The sequence below is a fragment of the Echeneis naucrates genome, chromosome 3, assembly GCF_900963305.1.
Source record: "Echeneis naucrates chromosome 3, fEcheNa1.1, whole genome shotgun sequence".
Taxonomy (NCBI): domain Eukaryota; kingdom Metazoa; phylum Chordata; class Actinopteri; order Carangiformes; family Echeneidae; genus Echeneis; species Echeneis naucrates.
The window spans coordinates 15,352,278-15,370,856 of record NC_042513.1 but is presented as its reverse complement, the minus strand read 5'-3'; the positions used below and the strand labels follow the sequence as shown (position 1 = coordinate 15,370,856).

General features: G+C 40.4%; 1 protein-coding gene across 1 annotated transcript in view; it reads left to right on the top strand.

Annotated features, from left to right (window-relative positions):
* The window catches only part of LOC115041206 (multiple epidermal growth factor-like domains protein 11), a 99,301-nt gene extending 85,994 nt beyond the window's left edge, over nucleotides 1-13,307 (top strand). Inside the window, exons 16-25 of the mRNA XM_029498534.1 lie at nucleotides 3,837-3,965; nucleotides 4,265-4,393; nucleotides 5,227-5,355; nucleotides 6,095-6,223; nucleotides 7,426-7,659; nucleotides 8,053-8,171; nucleotides 8,604-8,677; nucleotides 10,346-10,395; nucleotides 12,099-12,317; nucleotides 13,102-13,307. Coding sequence (XP_029354394.1) covers nucleotides 3,837-3,965; nucleotides 4,265-4,393; nucleotides 5,227-5,355; nucleotides 6,095-6,223; nucleotides 7,426-7,659; nucleotides 8,053-8,171; nucleotides 8,604-8,677; nucleotides 10,346-10,395; nucleotides 12,099-12,317; nucleotides 13,102-13,307 — 1,418 coding nt within the window. The remainder of the gene's footprint in view (nucleotides 1-3,836; nucleotides 3,966-4,264; nucleotides 4,394-5,226; nucleotides 5,356-6,094; nucleotides 6,224-7,425; nucleotides 7,660-8,052; nucleotides 8,172-8,603; nucleotides 8,678-10,345; nucleotides 10,396-12,098; nucleotides 12,318-13,101) is intronic.
* The last annotated feature ends 5,272 nt before the right edge of the window (nucleotides 13,308-18,579 follow it).

The window sequence follows — 18,579 nt, the reverse complement described above, 5'->3', positions numbered from 1 at the left end:
GTATTGAAGTGTTCGTCAAGCCAATTCACGGCCATGTCACTGCACACTTGAATGGCGTGAACATAATTCACTGACACGGCTCTTTGAGGCTTTTTCATGCTCCTCTGACCTAATGGCTCATACGCTGATTACACACAGATTTTCTGTTGCTCAAAAAATGAATTCATTGTTTGCAGCCTTCAGTAATGATTGTGTATGACCTGCAGTTCAAGCTGTGGCCACTTTCAGCATCCAGTACTTTAGTCTGTGAGCTTTTTAGACAAAACAATGTCATTATGTAAAATTAGCTCATTATACACAAGAGAGGAGCTGAAAAGCTTGTACTATTCATCATCTCATGACCCCTTAGAGTCATCATGTGACCTGTTATGGGGTTGCCATCCTCAGTTTGCAAACTCTAAGCCATACTTCCTCCATCTTAGTTGTTTTACGCCTGCAGATTGACAATTCCGTGCAATGTTGATGTTGAGCCATCAACATGCATACCACTCTTCCTGTAATATGCCCCCTTCTACCTCGCTGACATGCTCCACCCCCACACACCCCCCATGACCTCCGTTCATTGGAAGAAAATCTCCTCTCCCTACCTGCACAGACCAAGCACCGAACCTGGGGGTACAGAGCCTTTTCCGCTGCTGCCCCCTCCCTATGGAAATCACTCCCCAAATTCATAAGGGACTGCGCACACCTCCCAATTTTCAAAACCCTTTTAATAAGTTTTTAACTTATGACTTTGGGGCCACTGTTTTAACTGCTCACCGGCTCACCGATTTGCTCTTTTGTCATGTTGATGTCAATTTTATAATATGTTCTATATGTTTTTTCTATGGACAACGTCTTTGAGCACTTGTAAAAGAGCTTTTCCAAATAAAACTTATTATTATTATTATGAATTTCCCCTTGGGGATGAATAAAGTTATATCTATCTATCTATCTATTATTATTATGTTAGCATGTCATGTTTGCACAGAGCTAACATGCTAACATGACCCAGGCCCACCATCTAACCATGACGTGTGATTTTTCTCAAAGTTTACCTGAAATCTAATAAGGGATCCTCTCTTCTCATTGGCTCACCAACTGGCTGTTACTGGAGATCCATCACTGTGCCAAACGTAAAGTGCTAATACACTTTGCTGGGGCTCCCAAATAGAATTATAGCACCAATGCTATTTATCCTCTGAAAATCGGGAATCATGTGTCCTGACAATCAGCCCTGTAGTTATTTAACATTCGTTGATAACCAAAGGACTTTTTTCCTCACTGTAAACTCTCATGTAATGTAATTAAAAAAGTGTGCAAAGTTCCAAGAAAATCACCAGGGAGCCACAGTCCAGTCTCTCTCCTGCTAATTATTTCTGCTAAACTTTCCTGGTTTGAGTTAAACACCCATTAGTCTTTGAACTCAGTTTTACAGACACTAGTCACACATTGCTAACTGTTACGTAAGTGGCGGGACTTCATTGTGGTATTCATAATGATTTTAATTGCAGTTGTATTCACAGTAAAGATAGACTGCCCTTTTTTTTTTTGTTTTTTCATCTTTTAGAGAAACAATGTGTAGGACAGGCTAATGGCTATTAGCGCTACGAACAGGCTTACCTTGTTAATAAAGACAATAAGTTTTATTTTTCAGGTTGAGAAACATGGTAAAATTCAAATACTCTGGAAGAGTAATGTGAAAACAATGAATATTTCATGTGTACTGTATCTATGTAAATATGCAAATATATATCATGTATTTATTTGATCTAATTTCTGCATAATCAGGAAGAAATAACAAACATTCATGAAAAAGTAATGCAACTGCAGTGTATTACGAAGACTACAAGCTGCACACTGTCTTATTGTGCACTGTTGTATGTACAAGGAAAATACTCCTTAAACATTTAAAGTTTTCTGACATTAGGTATTAATCATATTTCTACCTTTTACTCTTTAAAATGCAGTATGATGTTTCAGTGTTACTTTCCCTTTTTCGTATCCTGCCCAGAAAATCACAATCGAAAAAATAGAGATTGTTATAGTTACTTGTTTAACTTAATAAACTCAGAGATATGAGATAAAACCAAAAATGTTGAAATATTACATAAAGAAATGGCAGTATGTCATCTAGTTAATTGGGAATAATGAAAACACCCCAGAGCAAATTAATTTACAGTTTCTATGCCTCTCTAGTTTATCAGTGTAAGAAAATTATGTGAGAAAAGAGGAAATATTACATCCGTAAGCAACAAGATATGCATTTTCCTAAAGTGATTAACTGGAAAACATAGTAAATTTGTAGAGAGTTTCTTCTGGCTCTTTTAGGGGACAAAGAAATTTTTGTCTTATTGCTGACTACCTGTTTTCTCAGGAAAAACTTATTGAATTAAAGCCACTTAGCAGTCATAGTTCATTTCAAAGCAGAAGAAAATGCAATTCAATTGTTACTAATTGTTCATCAAATTAAAGATAATTGAAGCTTATGGTGACTAACACAGATTTTGTATGCAACAAAATCGGTCGACAAGAGAAGGTCGACAAATCATCCTTCAGTTTCAGTGAGAGATGCTTATTTGACTTACAGAGTTTTATTCCAGATGTGTTCGTCTGCTTTATACTTTCAAACATCTTAGTTAGAACTTTTCCGTCTTCTCTTTCCCACTCTGAGAAAAACATTGACTGAAATGACTACGATGGCGTAGTGGTTAGAAGGTTGTGGGTTCAGCTCCTGGCGTGGGGCCTTTCTGTGTGGAGCTGTGTGTGTGAGTTCTCCCTGTTTCCTCCCGTGTTTCCTCCAGGTACTCTGGTTTCCTCCCATCATCCAAAAACATTAACTGGTGACTCTAAATTGTCTGTAGGTGAGTGGTTGTTGGTCTCTGTCTGTCTCTGTGTGTTGGCCCTGTGATGGACTGGCGACCTGTCCAGGGTGACCCCGCCCTTGTCCAATGTGAGCTGGAGAAGGGCGGGGCTTGTCTGTGAGCTTGTCCAATGCGGGGGGGCTCCAGCACCCCCCACAACCCAGAAATAGATAAGCGGCTGAAGGTGAATGAATTAATGAATGTGACACCCGAAGTGAGCTGGGATTGGCTCCAGTACCTCCCATGACCTAGAAGTGGTAGAAGATCAGTGAGCGACTAAAATAAGTTCAAATTAAATTTGTAGGTATTGGAGCCATCAGTTCTGTGTGATTTTCTCAGTTAACAGATATTGTAAATGTAAAAGTTGGATACAACATACTCAGGTGTTCAAAACATAGTTCACCCAGATGGATTTGCATTTTTAGGAATCTGTCTTGCAGACTTTTTTTTTTTTTTCAGAGTTAACCCTCTGAACGCTGACCCAAATATATTCCCAGATGTTAGATTTGCACCTACATTAATGAAATAAAGCCAAATTTGGTCAAAAGTCTTGTTTATTGATGTAAACTGCACTGGGGTGGTTAATGGTTCTTAAAACCAAAAATGAATCTTCTTATGGATATCAACGCCAAATTAAAAGCCTTTAGTTTTCTCCCTCTGTGACATTCCGTTGAAAAACCTTAATAGTTACTGACATGTCAGACAGCATGTAAATGACACAGTGATTGTGTAAATAGAAATTAATATGATTTTGTCTTGTATCAAAAACAATACGCCAGGAATAAAAACAAAGGCTTTTATATGTTTGAATTGTGACATTATATGACATTCATTAATGGAAATGTTGGATTTTCACCATGTTGTTCAGTTCTCATTTTACAGATGGACATTCATTGTGCAAAGAGATTTTGCTTGAAGCTGATTTTATTTTGATGTTTTTATAATGAAGTCATGTTGACTAAGTGACTGATTGCACGTGTGTGCTTTTTGCAGTGTGTGCCAGTGGGAAGTACGGCAAGGCCTGTGCTGAGACGTGTCAATGCACCAACAACGGCACGTGTAACCCCACTGACGGCTCCTGTCAGTGCTACCCCGGCTGGATTGGCAAGAACTGCTCCAAACGTGAGAACCGCCAAATAATCCGTCTTCCACTCCCATACACACACACACTTTCTCTGCTCTCCCTTCAGCATGTATCGAGCACTCAGAAACAACAGGGGACAAAAAACGTCTAAAGGCAGATACTCCATTGGCTTTGACATTAATTATCTGCCTTCCACTGAACAGAGCTTCTGCAATCACTCAATCAGCTTTGGCGCTAATGAAGCTGCAGACTCTGTTGGCCCGTTTGAGACTTTGTACACATAGATGTGTTTATTCATCTTTCTTTAACTGTGTGTGTGTGTGTGTGTCATTTGCAGCTTGTCTTCAGGGGTCATGGGGTCCAGACTGCATCCACACTTGTAACTGTCACAATGGAGCCCAGTGCAGCGCCACAGACGGAGAGTGTAACTGCAGCTCGGGATGGACAGGACTCTACTGTACTCAGCGTAGGCCTCACACTCACACTGGCACACACACAGCTCTAACAGGGGAAACAGTGATCCAGTCTCACTTTTTGCTCCTGCTCCTACTTCATACCTACAGCCCCACCTTGTGGCTGACACTATAGCTACATCTCTGGAAATGTTCACTCTTCCAATCCTCCCTTCGTTCCCTTTCCTTTGTCATCACAGCAAAATTTTCATCTCAGAAAGCAAAAGTGTTTCCTTTAATATCATGTTTTAGAAAGAAAGAGGACGTAGTTGCATGTTCACAATTATCTTTCTTATAACCATGTGGTATCACTCTCATGTTCACGTTCTGTTCATGCTGCTTCACTTCATACAGCATCAGGGAAATACCTTACCTTCCTCTGCCCACCACCCAGCATTTTGTATGTGTGCGCAATGATTTGTTCATCCCCTCTGGTCTTCAAGCCCATGTCATCTCACTACTAATTCAACTACACTGTCTACAGATAGCTGCCCACATCCAGTTCAAAATGGGTCTGCACCATCTACTTGAAATCATTCAGCTCAATGCTTCACAGCCACGATGTTTCTCCATGACCGTGGAGGAACACAGTGGCTGACCATCCCTGACCAGCACCATCTCAGTCCAGACTGTTCTTGAAGTGATGCTTTTCAATCACTTCATCTGCAGAGATTATCCATGTTGTTCCTACCGTTACAGAACAGATCAGCCAATCCTGAAAGAGATTCTTCCAAAATCAGCTGAATATTGGTGGATCGTCCCTGAGACGCTGAGTGTGGAGAAAGGACAACTGAGAGCACAATGCAGGCGGCGTGAGTTTATACACTTGTCCTGTCTTCCTCTTCAGGATGTCCTGCAGGCTTCTACGGCCCCCAGTGCGCCGAGGTATGTCGCTGTCAGAACGGGGCGGACTGTGACCACATCACAGGACAGTGTTCGTGCAGGACGGGCTTCATAGGGCAGAGCTGTGAACTTAGTGAGTATCAGTGTACAGCTTCAGTCAGCTTTCTATTGTAGCACTTAAGCAAATATGATCACAAGATGTCACACAGGTAAACAAAAGAGCGTCCCAACTGTTTCCTCTGTTGCACTTGTAAAGTACTTTGACAAATATAAAAGAGAAAGTGAATTAAGCTCAGTAAATCGTTTGATTAATTTAGTTTTACTTGCTTATTTTGATATCGGGTAATAACTTGCAAGACTAGACAACAACGGACTTTTCTTTTTATTTTTTTATCTATAAACTACTTCTGAATTCTGCTGATATTCTCCTGATAATTTATTCTATTCATCATATACAACACAAAAAAAAAAGAAATGATGTCCAGCCAAATCTAATTCCATTGAATTGTAATTCATTCATTGCAGTTCAAGTGTTTAATAGGCAACAGACAGGAAACACTGTAGACACAGAAAGACAGAAAACAAGAATAAACACAAACAATAATAAAAGAAGACAAAAGCACATGAAAGTGCTTTAACCTGAAGATTAGGCTTTTGCTAAACAAAATAACAAACATACATGCAGTTACACACAGTTATTTATATTGTTGCAGGCTACAGGGAACCCTAACCGTTTTGCAGTTTCACATAACATGCATAAACTGATATTAAACCCAGAAATGAAAAGGATCATCAGATGTCTGACTTTCCACCTTTGGTATTAGTGTTTCCAGCTGTCCAAGTTAAAGCTGCATTGCTTGTTCTGTGTGCAGAGTGTCCTGCAGGGACATTCGGCTATGGCTGCCAGCAGCTATGTGAGTGCATGAACAACGCCACGTGTGACTACGTGACAGGAACTTGCTACTGCAGCATCGGCTTCAAAGGCATCCGCTGTGACAAAGGTGAGAGCTAAAGGGAGCACACTGGGCTGGACTGGATTCCACAAGGCTGCTGCCTCAGATGGGGGTTCAGAGGAACCACAGAGAGGAGGATGGCAGAGGGAAATGCTGCTACACCACAGAAATTTAAAAGGATACTGAAGCACAAACATCTACTTTAGTAGGTGAAAGTTTTTCTATAGGACAAAAGTACACATATTTCTCTGAGGGTTTGATGGACTGAAATGGTATTTGCTTTTTATTTTATATGAAGTTTTTTGTCTTTTCTAACTTTCACTTTGAGTGAAAGATCCTCTATCACCTTTCACAATAGATGGGTTTTTACTAAGGCTCTACAATTGATCAGAAATAGAAATTGCAATATACCAATTATAGGTATATTTGGCTTTTATTTGTTAAGAGTAAAACGTGTCGTCACATTATTCTCCATTCCAGCGGTTAGAAGTTAAAAGTGTTGTGGTGCTGCAGTTATGCCCCAGTCTTCAAATCCTAGTCATCAATTAAAGTTTTTGTTGGTTTTTGGTACAAGACAATGAAACAGAAAATGATCATTCTAACTGAAATTGTAATATCTGACAACATAATCACAATATAGATTTCTTTCATGCAGCCATTGTTTTAACTAATTGACCACAGGATGTCTGAAAATATTGAATGCTAAAGAGCCTTAAACCTGAGTTCAATCTAATGACCATCAGAGTTGAAGTGACACAGCGGGTGAATATAGAAAGCAAGATATAAAAAAGATGTGCAGGAAAGGTTGGAGAGTCATTGTGATAATGCTGCTCAGTAACTGCTGGATATGTGTGACCATACAGGAACGTTGACTCTACATTTGCCTTGTCCTTAAGCAACATAAAATTTCAGTGACCCTCACCCAATCACAAAAATCTAAATAAAATGTTCCCAGAGCAAGAGGAAGGGGCACTCAAACAAACTTTTTTTTGTATTGCACTTTTCATCCAAGTCAACAGCACAAAGTGCTTCACAGGTTAAAAAAAAGAAAGAACACAGAGAACACAAAGGGAAAAAAAACATACAAACAAGTTAGTATGAATTCATTGTGTGCAAGTCATATTTACTTACATACTAAAGGGCCAATATAGATTGTGGAGGACTTTTGTTTGCAGGTTTTCTTGTAGAAACAATGAGTGATATAGCTACAAGTGTGACTCTAACATGTCTGTTAATCCATTGACTCTCAGCTGCTCTGATGATGGAGGAACTCAACCCCTACACCAAGATCAGCCCGGCGCTCACGTCAGAGCGGCAGTCGCCCGGCGCCGTGCTGGGCATTATCTTCCTGCTGCTTCTCATCATGGCCATGCTTGGCCTTGTGGTCTGGTTCCGTTATCGGCAGAGAGAGAAGGGCCACCATGTGCCCAACGTCAGCTACACCCCCGCCCTGCATATCAACTCCACTGACTACTCACTCTCAGGTAAGTATCCTCACCTGTGAGTGTCTGTACATCCAGGCAGCTTAGACGACCGGTGTCTGGGCTGCCCTGATGATTATTGTCAGGATTGTTTGATGCATTGATAGTTTAGTCTGAAAATCGTAAAAAAATGTCCACCACCTCTTTTAAGGCTTTAAAACCTCAGATCGATATGAAGCCGAGAGAAAACATTTGTTGGATAATTTACCCACGCAATTAATCAATGCACCCTGATCTACGCTGTGTGGGAGCATGAACATTTATTACCTGGTTTCAGCTGGTGTTCCTTCTCGAGCACACATATTACAGGGATGTGTAAATATATACCGTTGTATCTGTGCTGATGCCACGTGGCAACAGCAGGGCTGCAGTGCACAGGCCTGCTTTCCTCTGCAGATTCTTCTCCCAGTAACAGCTCTCTAGGCCGCTGCTTCTCCAACCCGAGCTATCGCACCCTGGGGCCCTGCACCTACGCCGCACACTACGCCAAGCCAGACAACAGGGGCTCTGCCAAGGTGGGTTTAAGCCACTTACACAAAGTACTGCATGTTTGCCCATCAGGATGCTGACAAAAATATATGATGCCAGCTGAAGTTTGCTGATTGAATTTGAGCCTCAGAACAGAGATACTTCAAAGAGTTTAAAGTGGTTTAAAAATCAATAACATGCAAGAAATCTATAGAATAGATTAAGCTGCACTGATGTTAGTCGTGGGTAAAGGCGCGTTAACGACAATCAGCAAATCATCCAAGATTAATTACTTCAATTACATGAAGAAGCAGCCATATTTATGAGAACAGCCATTTTCGTGTTTTCACCATTAGCTTAATTAGCTATAGCTGATATGTTCCAGTGACTTAAGCCTCCTCCCATTATTGAACTCCCTGAAAATATATGAGATGGTCCATTTGGATAAAGTCTTTGTGTGTATGTGCTCTGTTTTCCAGATGACGACAAAGAAGCGGCACAGGAACAGCGCTCCAGAGTGGGGCGCCTACAGCAACCTCAGTCAGCTGGGTCAGTTGGAGTCTCTACACCTCTTGACTTGTCTTTTTGTGTTTTAGGGTTTAGGGTTTAGCTTGTTAAGGATTGTTAAGGATTTTGTTAATAGTTCATTGTACGTCTGAATAGAAGATGGCCTAAAATTAGACTGAACTGTTCTTTAGCTCCACTGAGTTTATTCTGTTTAAGAGCTAGCATTTTAGGTCACATGGAGCAGTTCTGTCTTTGTTTGTGGTTCGATGCAGCTCACATGTGGACAAACCATAGATGTGGTCTGCAGCCAGACTTGAGAGGAAGCCCTCTACTCCTTGCAAACAGTCCAATGACTGTCCAGCCAATTCACCTTTCTCTAAATCCCAACTGGACATCTTCCAGCAAATCTTTTATGTGGAAGAACCGAAAGTTCTCACGTTTTCATGTTAGACAGCGTCATTTGTGAGAAAATGAGAAGCGATGAAACTCTAATAATAACTAGACCTGTGGGCAGCACAGTGACATAATGGTTAGCGCTGCACAACAATAAGTTTGAGGGTTTGATTCCCAGGCGTGGGGCCTTTTCGTGTGGCGTTTGCATGTTCTCACATCGTGTGAGGGTTTCCTCCAGGTACTTCGGTTTCCTCCCACCGTCCAACGACATGCATGTTTAGGTTAATTGGTGATTCTAAATTGTCCGTAGGTCTGAGTGTGTGTGTGTGAGGGGCTGTTTGTCTGTTTGTTAGCGCTGTGATGGACTGGCAACCTGTCCAGGGTGTACCCAGCCCTCGCCCAGTGTGACCTGGGATTGGTGCTGGTACCCCCCATGACCCAGAAACGGATAAGTAGTAGAAAATTAATGAATGAATAAATGAACTAGGCCAGTAAGTCAGTATGATCAAGGTAAGTAAGATCAAAGGAAAGGTAAAAATTAATGAATGAAAAGTTACCTGAGTATATTAAAATACTCAGCATAAATAAATAAATAAATAAGCAGCATAAATAAAAAGCTTACCCCTTACCTGTCAGTGAATGAAGCAAGGTGATTAATATGCACAACAATAATCAAGTATAAAACAATATTATTAAAGCATGCATCAGACAGTATAAAAAGATAAGGAGATAAAAGAAGATTCAAAGGAGGTCACTGTGTCTGATTTGAGTCAAAGTGTTAATCTCAATAATTCAAGAGGGAGCACTTTTAAAATATCTCTGCTTCCTGTAACAGTATTTGTGTGGTTGTTACCGATGCACAGTAATGGAACTGCTCCCTCTGCCTTTGCAGGTGTTTACTGCATCGACCGGCGCTATAGCTATCACCTGGAGCCGTGCTACAGAGGTACAGTGTGGGGTGGCCTGTGTGACCTCATCACTTCTGACTCCCCAGTCAATCCTCTTGCTCAAGATGGTTCCCTCAGCCAATGACTGCAGCCTCTCGCTTGCATTTTGACCCCTGGCTCTGTCACCTGTCTCGTGGGATGTGTGACAGAGCGACACCATGTGTAGTTAAACCAGATGCAAAAGACGCATCATCTTATTAGCCTGACTGGCTGTGCACCACCAGCAGAACTGACACAGGTACATGCTATAGAACACAGAAGGCATTTTGGCCCAATTCAGTAAATCTTGGAGCCAGGATCTGACAAATCTAAGGGACTCTGGACTCTGGGTCTGTAAAGTGAAGTACATTGAGTACATTGCAAGGCAGGCCCAGCTCTCAATCCACCTTTCTCTTTCTTCGGGATTCAAAAAACAAGATGGCTGGCAGAAAAATTTGAAACTGGAAGCCTCGTGTCAGCAGCTCACAAACCAATGGGGGATGTCATGGTGGGCAACATGAGTCTAGATTTAAAATGTTTTCAGATCTCGTGAATTTGAGCTTTACACACAACAGATAAGATTACTTTTATTTGACTGAAGCACCTTTTCACAGTTTAAAGCCATGTTAGTATTTTATATGATACAAAACCATCATCAGGGCAAAAAAGACAAAGAAACTTTGTCATAAACAAACAAAGTTTCAGCATGAACTTGATCCACGTTGTGCACCTGAATGCTGTGCTGCCCTGTTACCTGGAATGTGATACTGATTTGATGTTGTCGATATGTACCTGCCTCAGCTGACAGGTGTGTTTGTGTCTCTGCAGGATGACCCCGTCTCCTCCCCTCTCTGACCCATCACCACTCGTTAGCCCCCCCCCCCCCCCCCCCCCCCCCCGAAGGGACCCTCCCGTACAATAACTGACTGCTGTGTGTTTTCCTCTCACTGATTGTGTTTCTCCTCCAGCTGCAGCTACTCAGTTTTTTTTTTTTTGTTTGTTTGTTCTTACCTGAACTGCCTTTGAATGTTGACTAACCTCTGTTCTTCTAATGTTTCTTAAACGATAAATCTCATTGTATTCTGGATTTTTCATTTTTTCAACTGCTGTTTATAATGAAAATATAAATCTAAAGAAACACCAGAGAGTCACTGTTAGTCTGGGTAAAACATTCCTTCAACATTCCTTCTTCTAATTCTAACTCTAATTCTAATTCATCACTATGTGGTTTATTCAAATCAGTGCTGCTGCCCTGCTGTCTCAGCTGCTCATGCCAAAACCAAATGTAGATCAATCCACGACTGTAAATGATCCCCCACAAATGCTGTATTTCGTATATATATTTATATTTCAGAAACGTGAGCAGCTGTGTTAGGAAACAACATAGCTTTTTTTTTTTTTTTTTTTTTTTTTTTAAAGCTAAATGTATAGGTGCATTGCATGAAGTTGTAATATTGTTGGAGAAGTTCATTTCACAATTGAAGTTGTGAAAAGTGAAACTTTTGGGTATTTTAGATTAATAGCACAGTGTGGAATATTTCAAGCCTTTTATTATTATTATTTTGATGATTACAGTTTACAACTCACTAAAATAAAAAATCCAGTTGGATTAAATTTATGCAGTATAAATACAGGATACCATAAGGAAGACTGGTAACTGAACAGTTGTCCAAAGGATGATCATCAACATCCTCCACAAAGACAGTAAACAGAAGGTCATAGCTGAAGATCATTCTGGGTGAAAGTTTCACTTTTTTAATGAAATATTGGATTTTTTTTTCACAATTTGTTGAGATAAACTTGTAGATAAAATATTAGAACATTGTTTGTTTCTTTACAGAGTCACTACAGCTGGATTTTTCCTCATATGACTAAACTCAATTGTTCAACAAGCCCTCTGATCAGAAACACAGCTAGTCACTATGATAATCAGTATAATATCCAAAAACCTTCTTTCGTTCAAGTATTTGGAGGAAATATTGAAAATTTTAAATATTTCAGCAGCTCAGTCTGACTCAGTCTGATGAAAATGTAATGTGTGTGGGGTATTAAACATGGGGTCCAGGGGCCCCTGTGGGGCCCTTGAATGTGTTTTCCCTAACCGTATTTCATCATGTGGTGTTAAACTCTCCTTGTGTCTTTCTGTAGACTACATGAAGGGGTCGCTGTCCAGCACCTGCTCTCTGAATAGTGAAAATCCATACGCCACCATCAACGATCCGCCAGGCCTGTGTAAACACTCGGAGAGCAGCTACGTGGAGATGAAGTCGCCAGCTCACCATGAACACGTGACACACCGCTGCTCTGCTGCCATCAACACCACCACCACCCCCACCACAGCACCAGCCAAGAACGTCTATGACATGGGTATGTTGGAAAAGGAGTAGGGGCATAATGTTGCAAGATTATTTTTACTTGTGTTGTGCTCTTTTGCGTTCTACCTACAAATATTTTTATATTACATCATTAACATCCACCTTTACCTCTTTATCAACCCCCAAACATCAGATGTAGCTGTATGTCTCCCTAACTACTGCTGTTGTGGATGTCATTTTGTCTATCCGTTATATAAATTCTTTGTGTTCCACAGGTTTTTGTCATGTAAAGTCATTCACATAAAAATGACAAAGCATTTAAGAAAATTTGTGTTTAAATTGAGACTCCTGCTAATATTTAATTTAACGCAGATCTCAAGACAAACTCTTGCTTCAGAACAGTGAAGCAATCTCATCAACGCTTTACACTTACATATCATTTTATTATGATTTATAAATCAGGTCCATTGCACAATATTGTTGCAGGGTTCAGTTGTTCAGTTTTCTGTAACACTTATATACACTCAACAGCACATCTTTGCACATCTGGTGGAAAGTGCAAGTCATACATGTCTCCATTGACGTAAAGTTCAAGTTTAGAGCTTATATTTCAAGAGTTAAAAGTTGCGAGTTGGTTGGTTTGGTTATTTATGATCAACCAAACAGAATTTTATTAATTATTAATAAGTGTCTCTAAATGAGCATCTCTTGTTTTGTTTTGTTGGAGCACAGGGAAAACTCCACCATTCATTTTTAAATAAAACTATTAACATTTTCCCATAAGCTGAACCCAGGTCAGAGACAAAGATAAACTAATCAGCCACTTCCACTTCCAGAGCCAACCATCAGTATCATCCAGGGAACCAGCGCTGTGTTGGTTCCCAGTTACCCTCAGAGCCCGTATGACCTGCCCAGGAACAGCCATATCCCCAGCCACTACGACCTGCTGCCTGTTCGCCCAAGCCCCTCTCACAGCCACAGCCTGACCCTGCACAGCCACAGCCCCCCACTGCCCCGCAGCCCCACCAGCTCACTCCTCTAGACCTTTGCACCCCCATCCCACCAGCAGCCAGACTGGACTAGTCCTCCCAGACCGTCCAGAACCCGGAAACTGTGAACTTTGACCCAACAAGAAAACCATTTTTTTGTTTTTGATTTGGTAATGGACATTCAGAGGAACATGGACAGGTCCTAGGTTTTGTTGAGAGGAATATTTTTTTGCGTGTGTGCTTGTGTGCGTGCACATACTCTGATGTGTGTGTGTGTGTGTGTAAGGGGTGTGATCCCTTTAGTGCCCAGACCATTGCACTGCTGTTGATATTTTTTCACTGTATTATATCCAAACTGTGGTTCCAGTGAGTGCTTCATGTTTGTGTTGTATTGTAAATTCCCCCTCATCATCAAAGGCTTCATCGGAGGGAATATGCACATACATATACACACAGATTCACCTTTTTGGACGCCCACTGATCTCTGGGGTCAGATGATGGATTGTCAAGATCTTGAACAGGGACACTCGTAAATTCATCTGGTTGGAAGCATTTCATGAAATTGGAGATGTGCTGAAGAGTCAACGTGTGTGTGCCAAACGCTATACTGAGGCATTGATTTCATAAGCAGTGACCTCATGAAGGAAGTACAAAATCCTGCTGGTTCCAGTTTGGAGTCATCGGACACAGACTTCATTTGATGAGAGCCCAAGTGACCACCTCTGCTGGAGCAGAAAGAAAGCGCAACTGTGCACGAGCCTGGCTGGTAGGTTTAAAGGTCCTCATGGAATCAATCTTAAAATGTGCAACTTTACAGCAGAAATCAACATGTTTACAGTCCTGCACAAAAACATTTCTGGTCTCTAGAGCTAATTTCCTCTTTCATGACATCTGTATGGGGGCAGAATTTTTATATAACTCACCTGTTTAAAGTTACTTTGAGTCGCAGGTGGGTGAGCGTATGTTTGCCGTAAACTGACCCAACCAAAGTTGTGGCTCCACCTCTTTGGTCATTTTTGGAGTAGCCTGGAGTCGGGCGTAGTCTGGTTATGCCAAGATGGCGACAGATAAGCAGCCCACTCTGGACTTCAAAACTGCTCTTCGAGGAACGTGTGGGTGACATTCATCTGTACTACAAGTCAAAGGTGTTATGCCTGGACTGACTGGACGTGCCATCGTGTAGGAATCAAAGGTCAGAGGACAGGTGTTCATCACTCAGATACTCTGCACACTAACTGCAGTCTTGTCGGATTTACACAACCTGGGCATTTCTGGTATTTTTACACATTGTTTCTTATTTCCTGTTTACATGTTCAAAGGTCCTGCCAGGATCCATATTTTCTCTCTGAAAAAGATCCTTTTGTATGTACTGTAGCCAAAGTGTCGTATTGGATGTTCACTTAAAAGTACACTTGTGATTATTATTGTGACTTTCCTTTGTTGTGTCAAACTTAATACACATGCATGCCAAAGACTATTGAAGATAAAATTTTTAGCCAGGAGGTCCCTTCTAATGTCCTTTGATGCAGATTGATTATTGTCATCTGACTATGTCAACTGAAGCAGCTCTGATCTGAAAGGCGTCTTAAATTAACTATTGCAGTGAGGTCAGAAATTAAAATACTTCCCTGTCAACGATTTTTGACTTCCTCCTCAGCTCAACAGATCCTTTTAGATTCTTATTCCAAACAGTATGAACATGTTATGACACAGATTTCTTACATCAGAGCTGTAATGTATGAACTAGTCTTTATTTTCATCCCAGATGAAGAAAAGCGTTTCATATCAAACCTATGTTTCTTGGCAAACAGCAATAACAGAATATGTTGACAATCAGATGGAAACAGCATTGTTTTCCCCTCATGTTTGACTCCAGGCTTTGGCCCATTTGTTCTGACTTTAAATTTCTCATGTGTCTTTTCTTCAAATTTGATCCAAACAGTAGTCTCAGTAGATGTATCACGTGCTGCTAGTTCTTTTTTTTTATTATTTGTTTGTTTCCAGCCCCAAACTCAATAAAGTCGTGATGTGGCTCAGGGGAGTGGTGTGCTGCTTTGTTTATCCAGCAGGTGCTGTTGATAATAATAATAATAATAATAATAATAAAAGTAGTATATCTCCCATTTACAGATGACCAAAACGATTTTTTTCTCCTTGATAGTGATTCTGCTACCTGTTCCTGTGTCTCAGCTGATACAGTACTCATCATATATCAGCATCCTGCTGTAACAGCTGTATGATGACTGTTAAATAACACAATTTTATTGTAAACCAATTATAATTTTCATCTCTGCCAATTCAAAAACACCTTCAAAAATCTTACATATTTTCAATATGTTGCAGGTGTACCCAGGGTTAGGATCATTTACAATATTCAAATTTTATTCCATTCAAATAAATAGTCACATTTAATTGTTTCAATTGCTGATAATTCACAACAATATGTATGTTAAAGATATAGAAGTTTGGTCCAAACTCTCCAAGCTATTTTTGGTCTTGTAATTATAACCTTGATTATTTGCTTGAATTTTACAGGGAGATATTTTATTGCTTCTACTTCAAAATGTCACCTTTCATTTAATGTTACTTGATGTTTATTTGTAATTGTGTATTCTCATTTCGATATGTAAACATTATCCATCACTCCAGCTAATTAACTTAACAGCTTTACTGACTGGGCAAACTTTCGGTAATCTGAGGTAAACCTGCCATCCTGCGCATGCTCACCGGGTGACGTCAGAGGCAGCCGCAACAGGGACGCACTTCGCTGGAGGATTGTTTGGGTGCTCGTTTGAGGAGATAATTCGTGGCTGTGGATTCTTGGGGTAGGTTATATACTTTTATTTTTCTGTTGGCTCGTCAGCTCGTGTCAGTGTTACAATAGATTAGCCTGCTAGCCGGCGAAAGGCTCTTCCCGCCTCCGCGGACCGCTTCGGACTTGAACTTGGATGAGTCGTACTTTTTTTCGGAGCACAGGTGAACATGGCTGCCGTGTGACGCCGTGTGACGCTGAGGAGACAGCACGAAGCACAGAATGGAGCCCGTCTCTGAAAACCTGGACTTTTAACACTGCTTCGGTACAGAATGTGTCGCTGCAATTGGTTTTAAATGTGTAAAAGATCCCTGCTGATGTTAATCCGGAGGCTAATCGCTAATGGCGCTAGCCGTTTTGCCAAGCCAGGCATTGTCTAACACTGAAGCTAGCCAAGCTAAATTGCTACACTGCAGTAACGTTAAATGCGTTTTGTTAGTAAAGCAGTGATGGCAGAGTTGACTCAAGTCAGTATGTTGTAAGAATATTCAATCAATAATGATTGTGATACAAATGCAGTCTGATTCATTTAGTTATTAAAACACCAAAATCGTTCGAAAGGGAAATATATTAAAATAAGTATGTATGTTTAAAAGTGGAATATATTACAATTAAAAGGGGTGCTAAAAAGATAAATACTATTGGAAAGCTGTTGAAAGTATAAATAGTGGCTTAAAAAGGCAAATAACTTAATATGCATTATTTCAAATACAGATTGTGAAGGAATATTTGTTGTAGTTGTTAAAACAGCATTTCAAGAGTGTCTTCTGGTAAGGCTCTGCTATAGATGGTGTTTAAATATGTTCAATCAATGTCTCATAACACATGATCACATTTTCAAATTTCCAGTCAACTTTTACCATTGATCTAATGCAAGACCACATGGAATCACAGCTTCTAAATTCTACTACTTCATTCATGAATCCTGAACCCATACGTCCTTGCCATCAGTCAGTTGCTGGCCTGTGTCCGGCCCCCGTCACTAAACACAACTAATTTTCTGGGGGGAAACCCTGAGTAAGTTTGATATTTTAATGATATATTACTACAGTATTTGTATTGAATTTTGTGTTTTGTTTTTGGGGGTTTTTAGACATCAACAGATGCAGTTGCTGAGCATCTTATTTCTGTTGCATTATTCAATAAGTATTAAATGGTCACTTTAATTAGCCAACCCAGTGAATCACCTGTTGCATAAACAGGAACATTAAAAAAATATCCAGGCTGTAGTATATTGACTTCTGAGCACTGATTCACATGTTTTTGACAGGATGTCAGCAAAGAAATCATCAGAGATGGCGATGTTCATCATGTCTTGAAGACCTTTTGTCATCCATGGAAATGCTGCACAGGAAGGCCAATCCCCTGGCCATGTGTCGATCATCATCGAGGGAAAAGAGGTTCTTGATTATTGTAAAAGCGTGCAAAGGCTCGCCTTCTGCTCACAGGCTTTATCTTTGTAATGAACTTGACTTACCCACCAAAGTTGAAATACACATTCAAAGTGTTTGAGAAGCTCTTTCTTGAGCTTGACCTTCTGAAGCTGTCTCCCAACGTCGGCTTTGCACAACAAACTTGTGTTTCCATGCAAGTTTCAGAACCAACTGCATTGTTTCACTTGCAGTTCACAGCAAATACTTGGTGGCTAGTAGTAGTTGGTAGCTAAAGTAGCTGAATAAATGTCATGCTCCATGACCTCAAACCCAGTTTATATATTCTGTTAAAGTAACTGGCATTTGGTAGCATTACCAGTTGGGGTGATAAACCACATTGTGAATGAATACATACAGTTGTTGAGTTGCCTTTTAAAAAAAAAAAGTGAAATGTTTCTGACTGCACTTCTTAGGGTTCTAACCCTAACCCTAACCCTAACCCTAAACTTTACTTAAGTGAGAGTAAGTAAGGGTAAAAATTACAAAGATTTTCTGTGTTGGAATTGCTACCGAGGTTTTTTTTTTTTTTTTTTTGGTAAATCCCACTCTACATTTTTTGTGTATGAGACCCTATTATTAATCAGATGTAGGAATATCAGAAGTAAAATACAAGCTCATATAAAGGTTTATGACTGGTGCGCTTTATTAAGATGAACTGATAACTTAAGATATAGACACAATTGTACAATTTATCAATCTGTACAAAACATAAAACCATTCATTATGACCCCCCCACCCCACATTTAACCCTCCAAAGTAACTGAAGTGACATCATGTCATTCTTAGCCGTTTACACTGGAATTACAGTTATAGAATTCAATATAGTAAAAAAAAAAAAAAAACAAAAACAGAACAATGGAGGTACATGAGACAGGATCAGAAAACAGACTTTCAGAATAAAAGGAATCACTTTGTCCACAGATTGCCAGCTAGTGAGTCTGGAGGGGCTCAGCTGGCGGCACCGTCAGTTCGAGGAAACACCATTGGCACTGCCGTCCAGGCTCACACACGCTCCAGAGCTACTCTTCTACCCTGTGCCTCTACACAAACACACACACACCAAGTTCAGGCATTGTATAT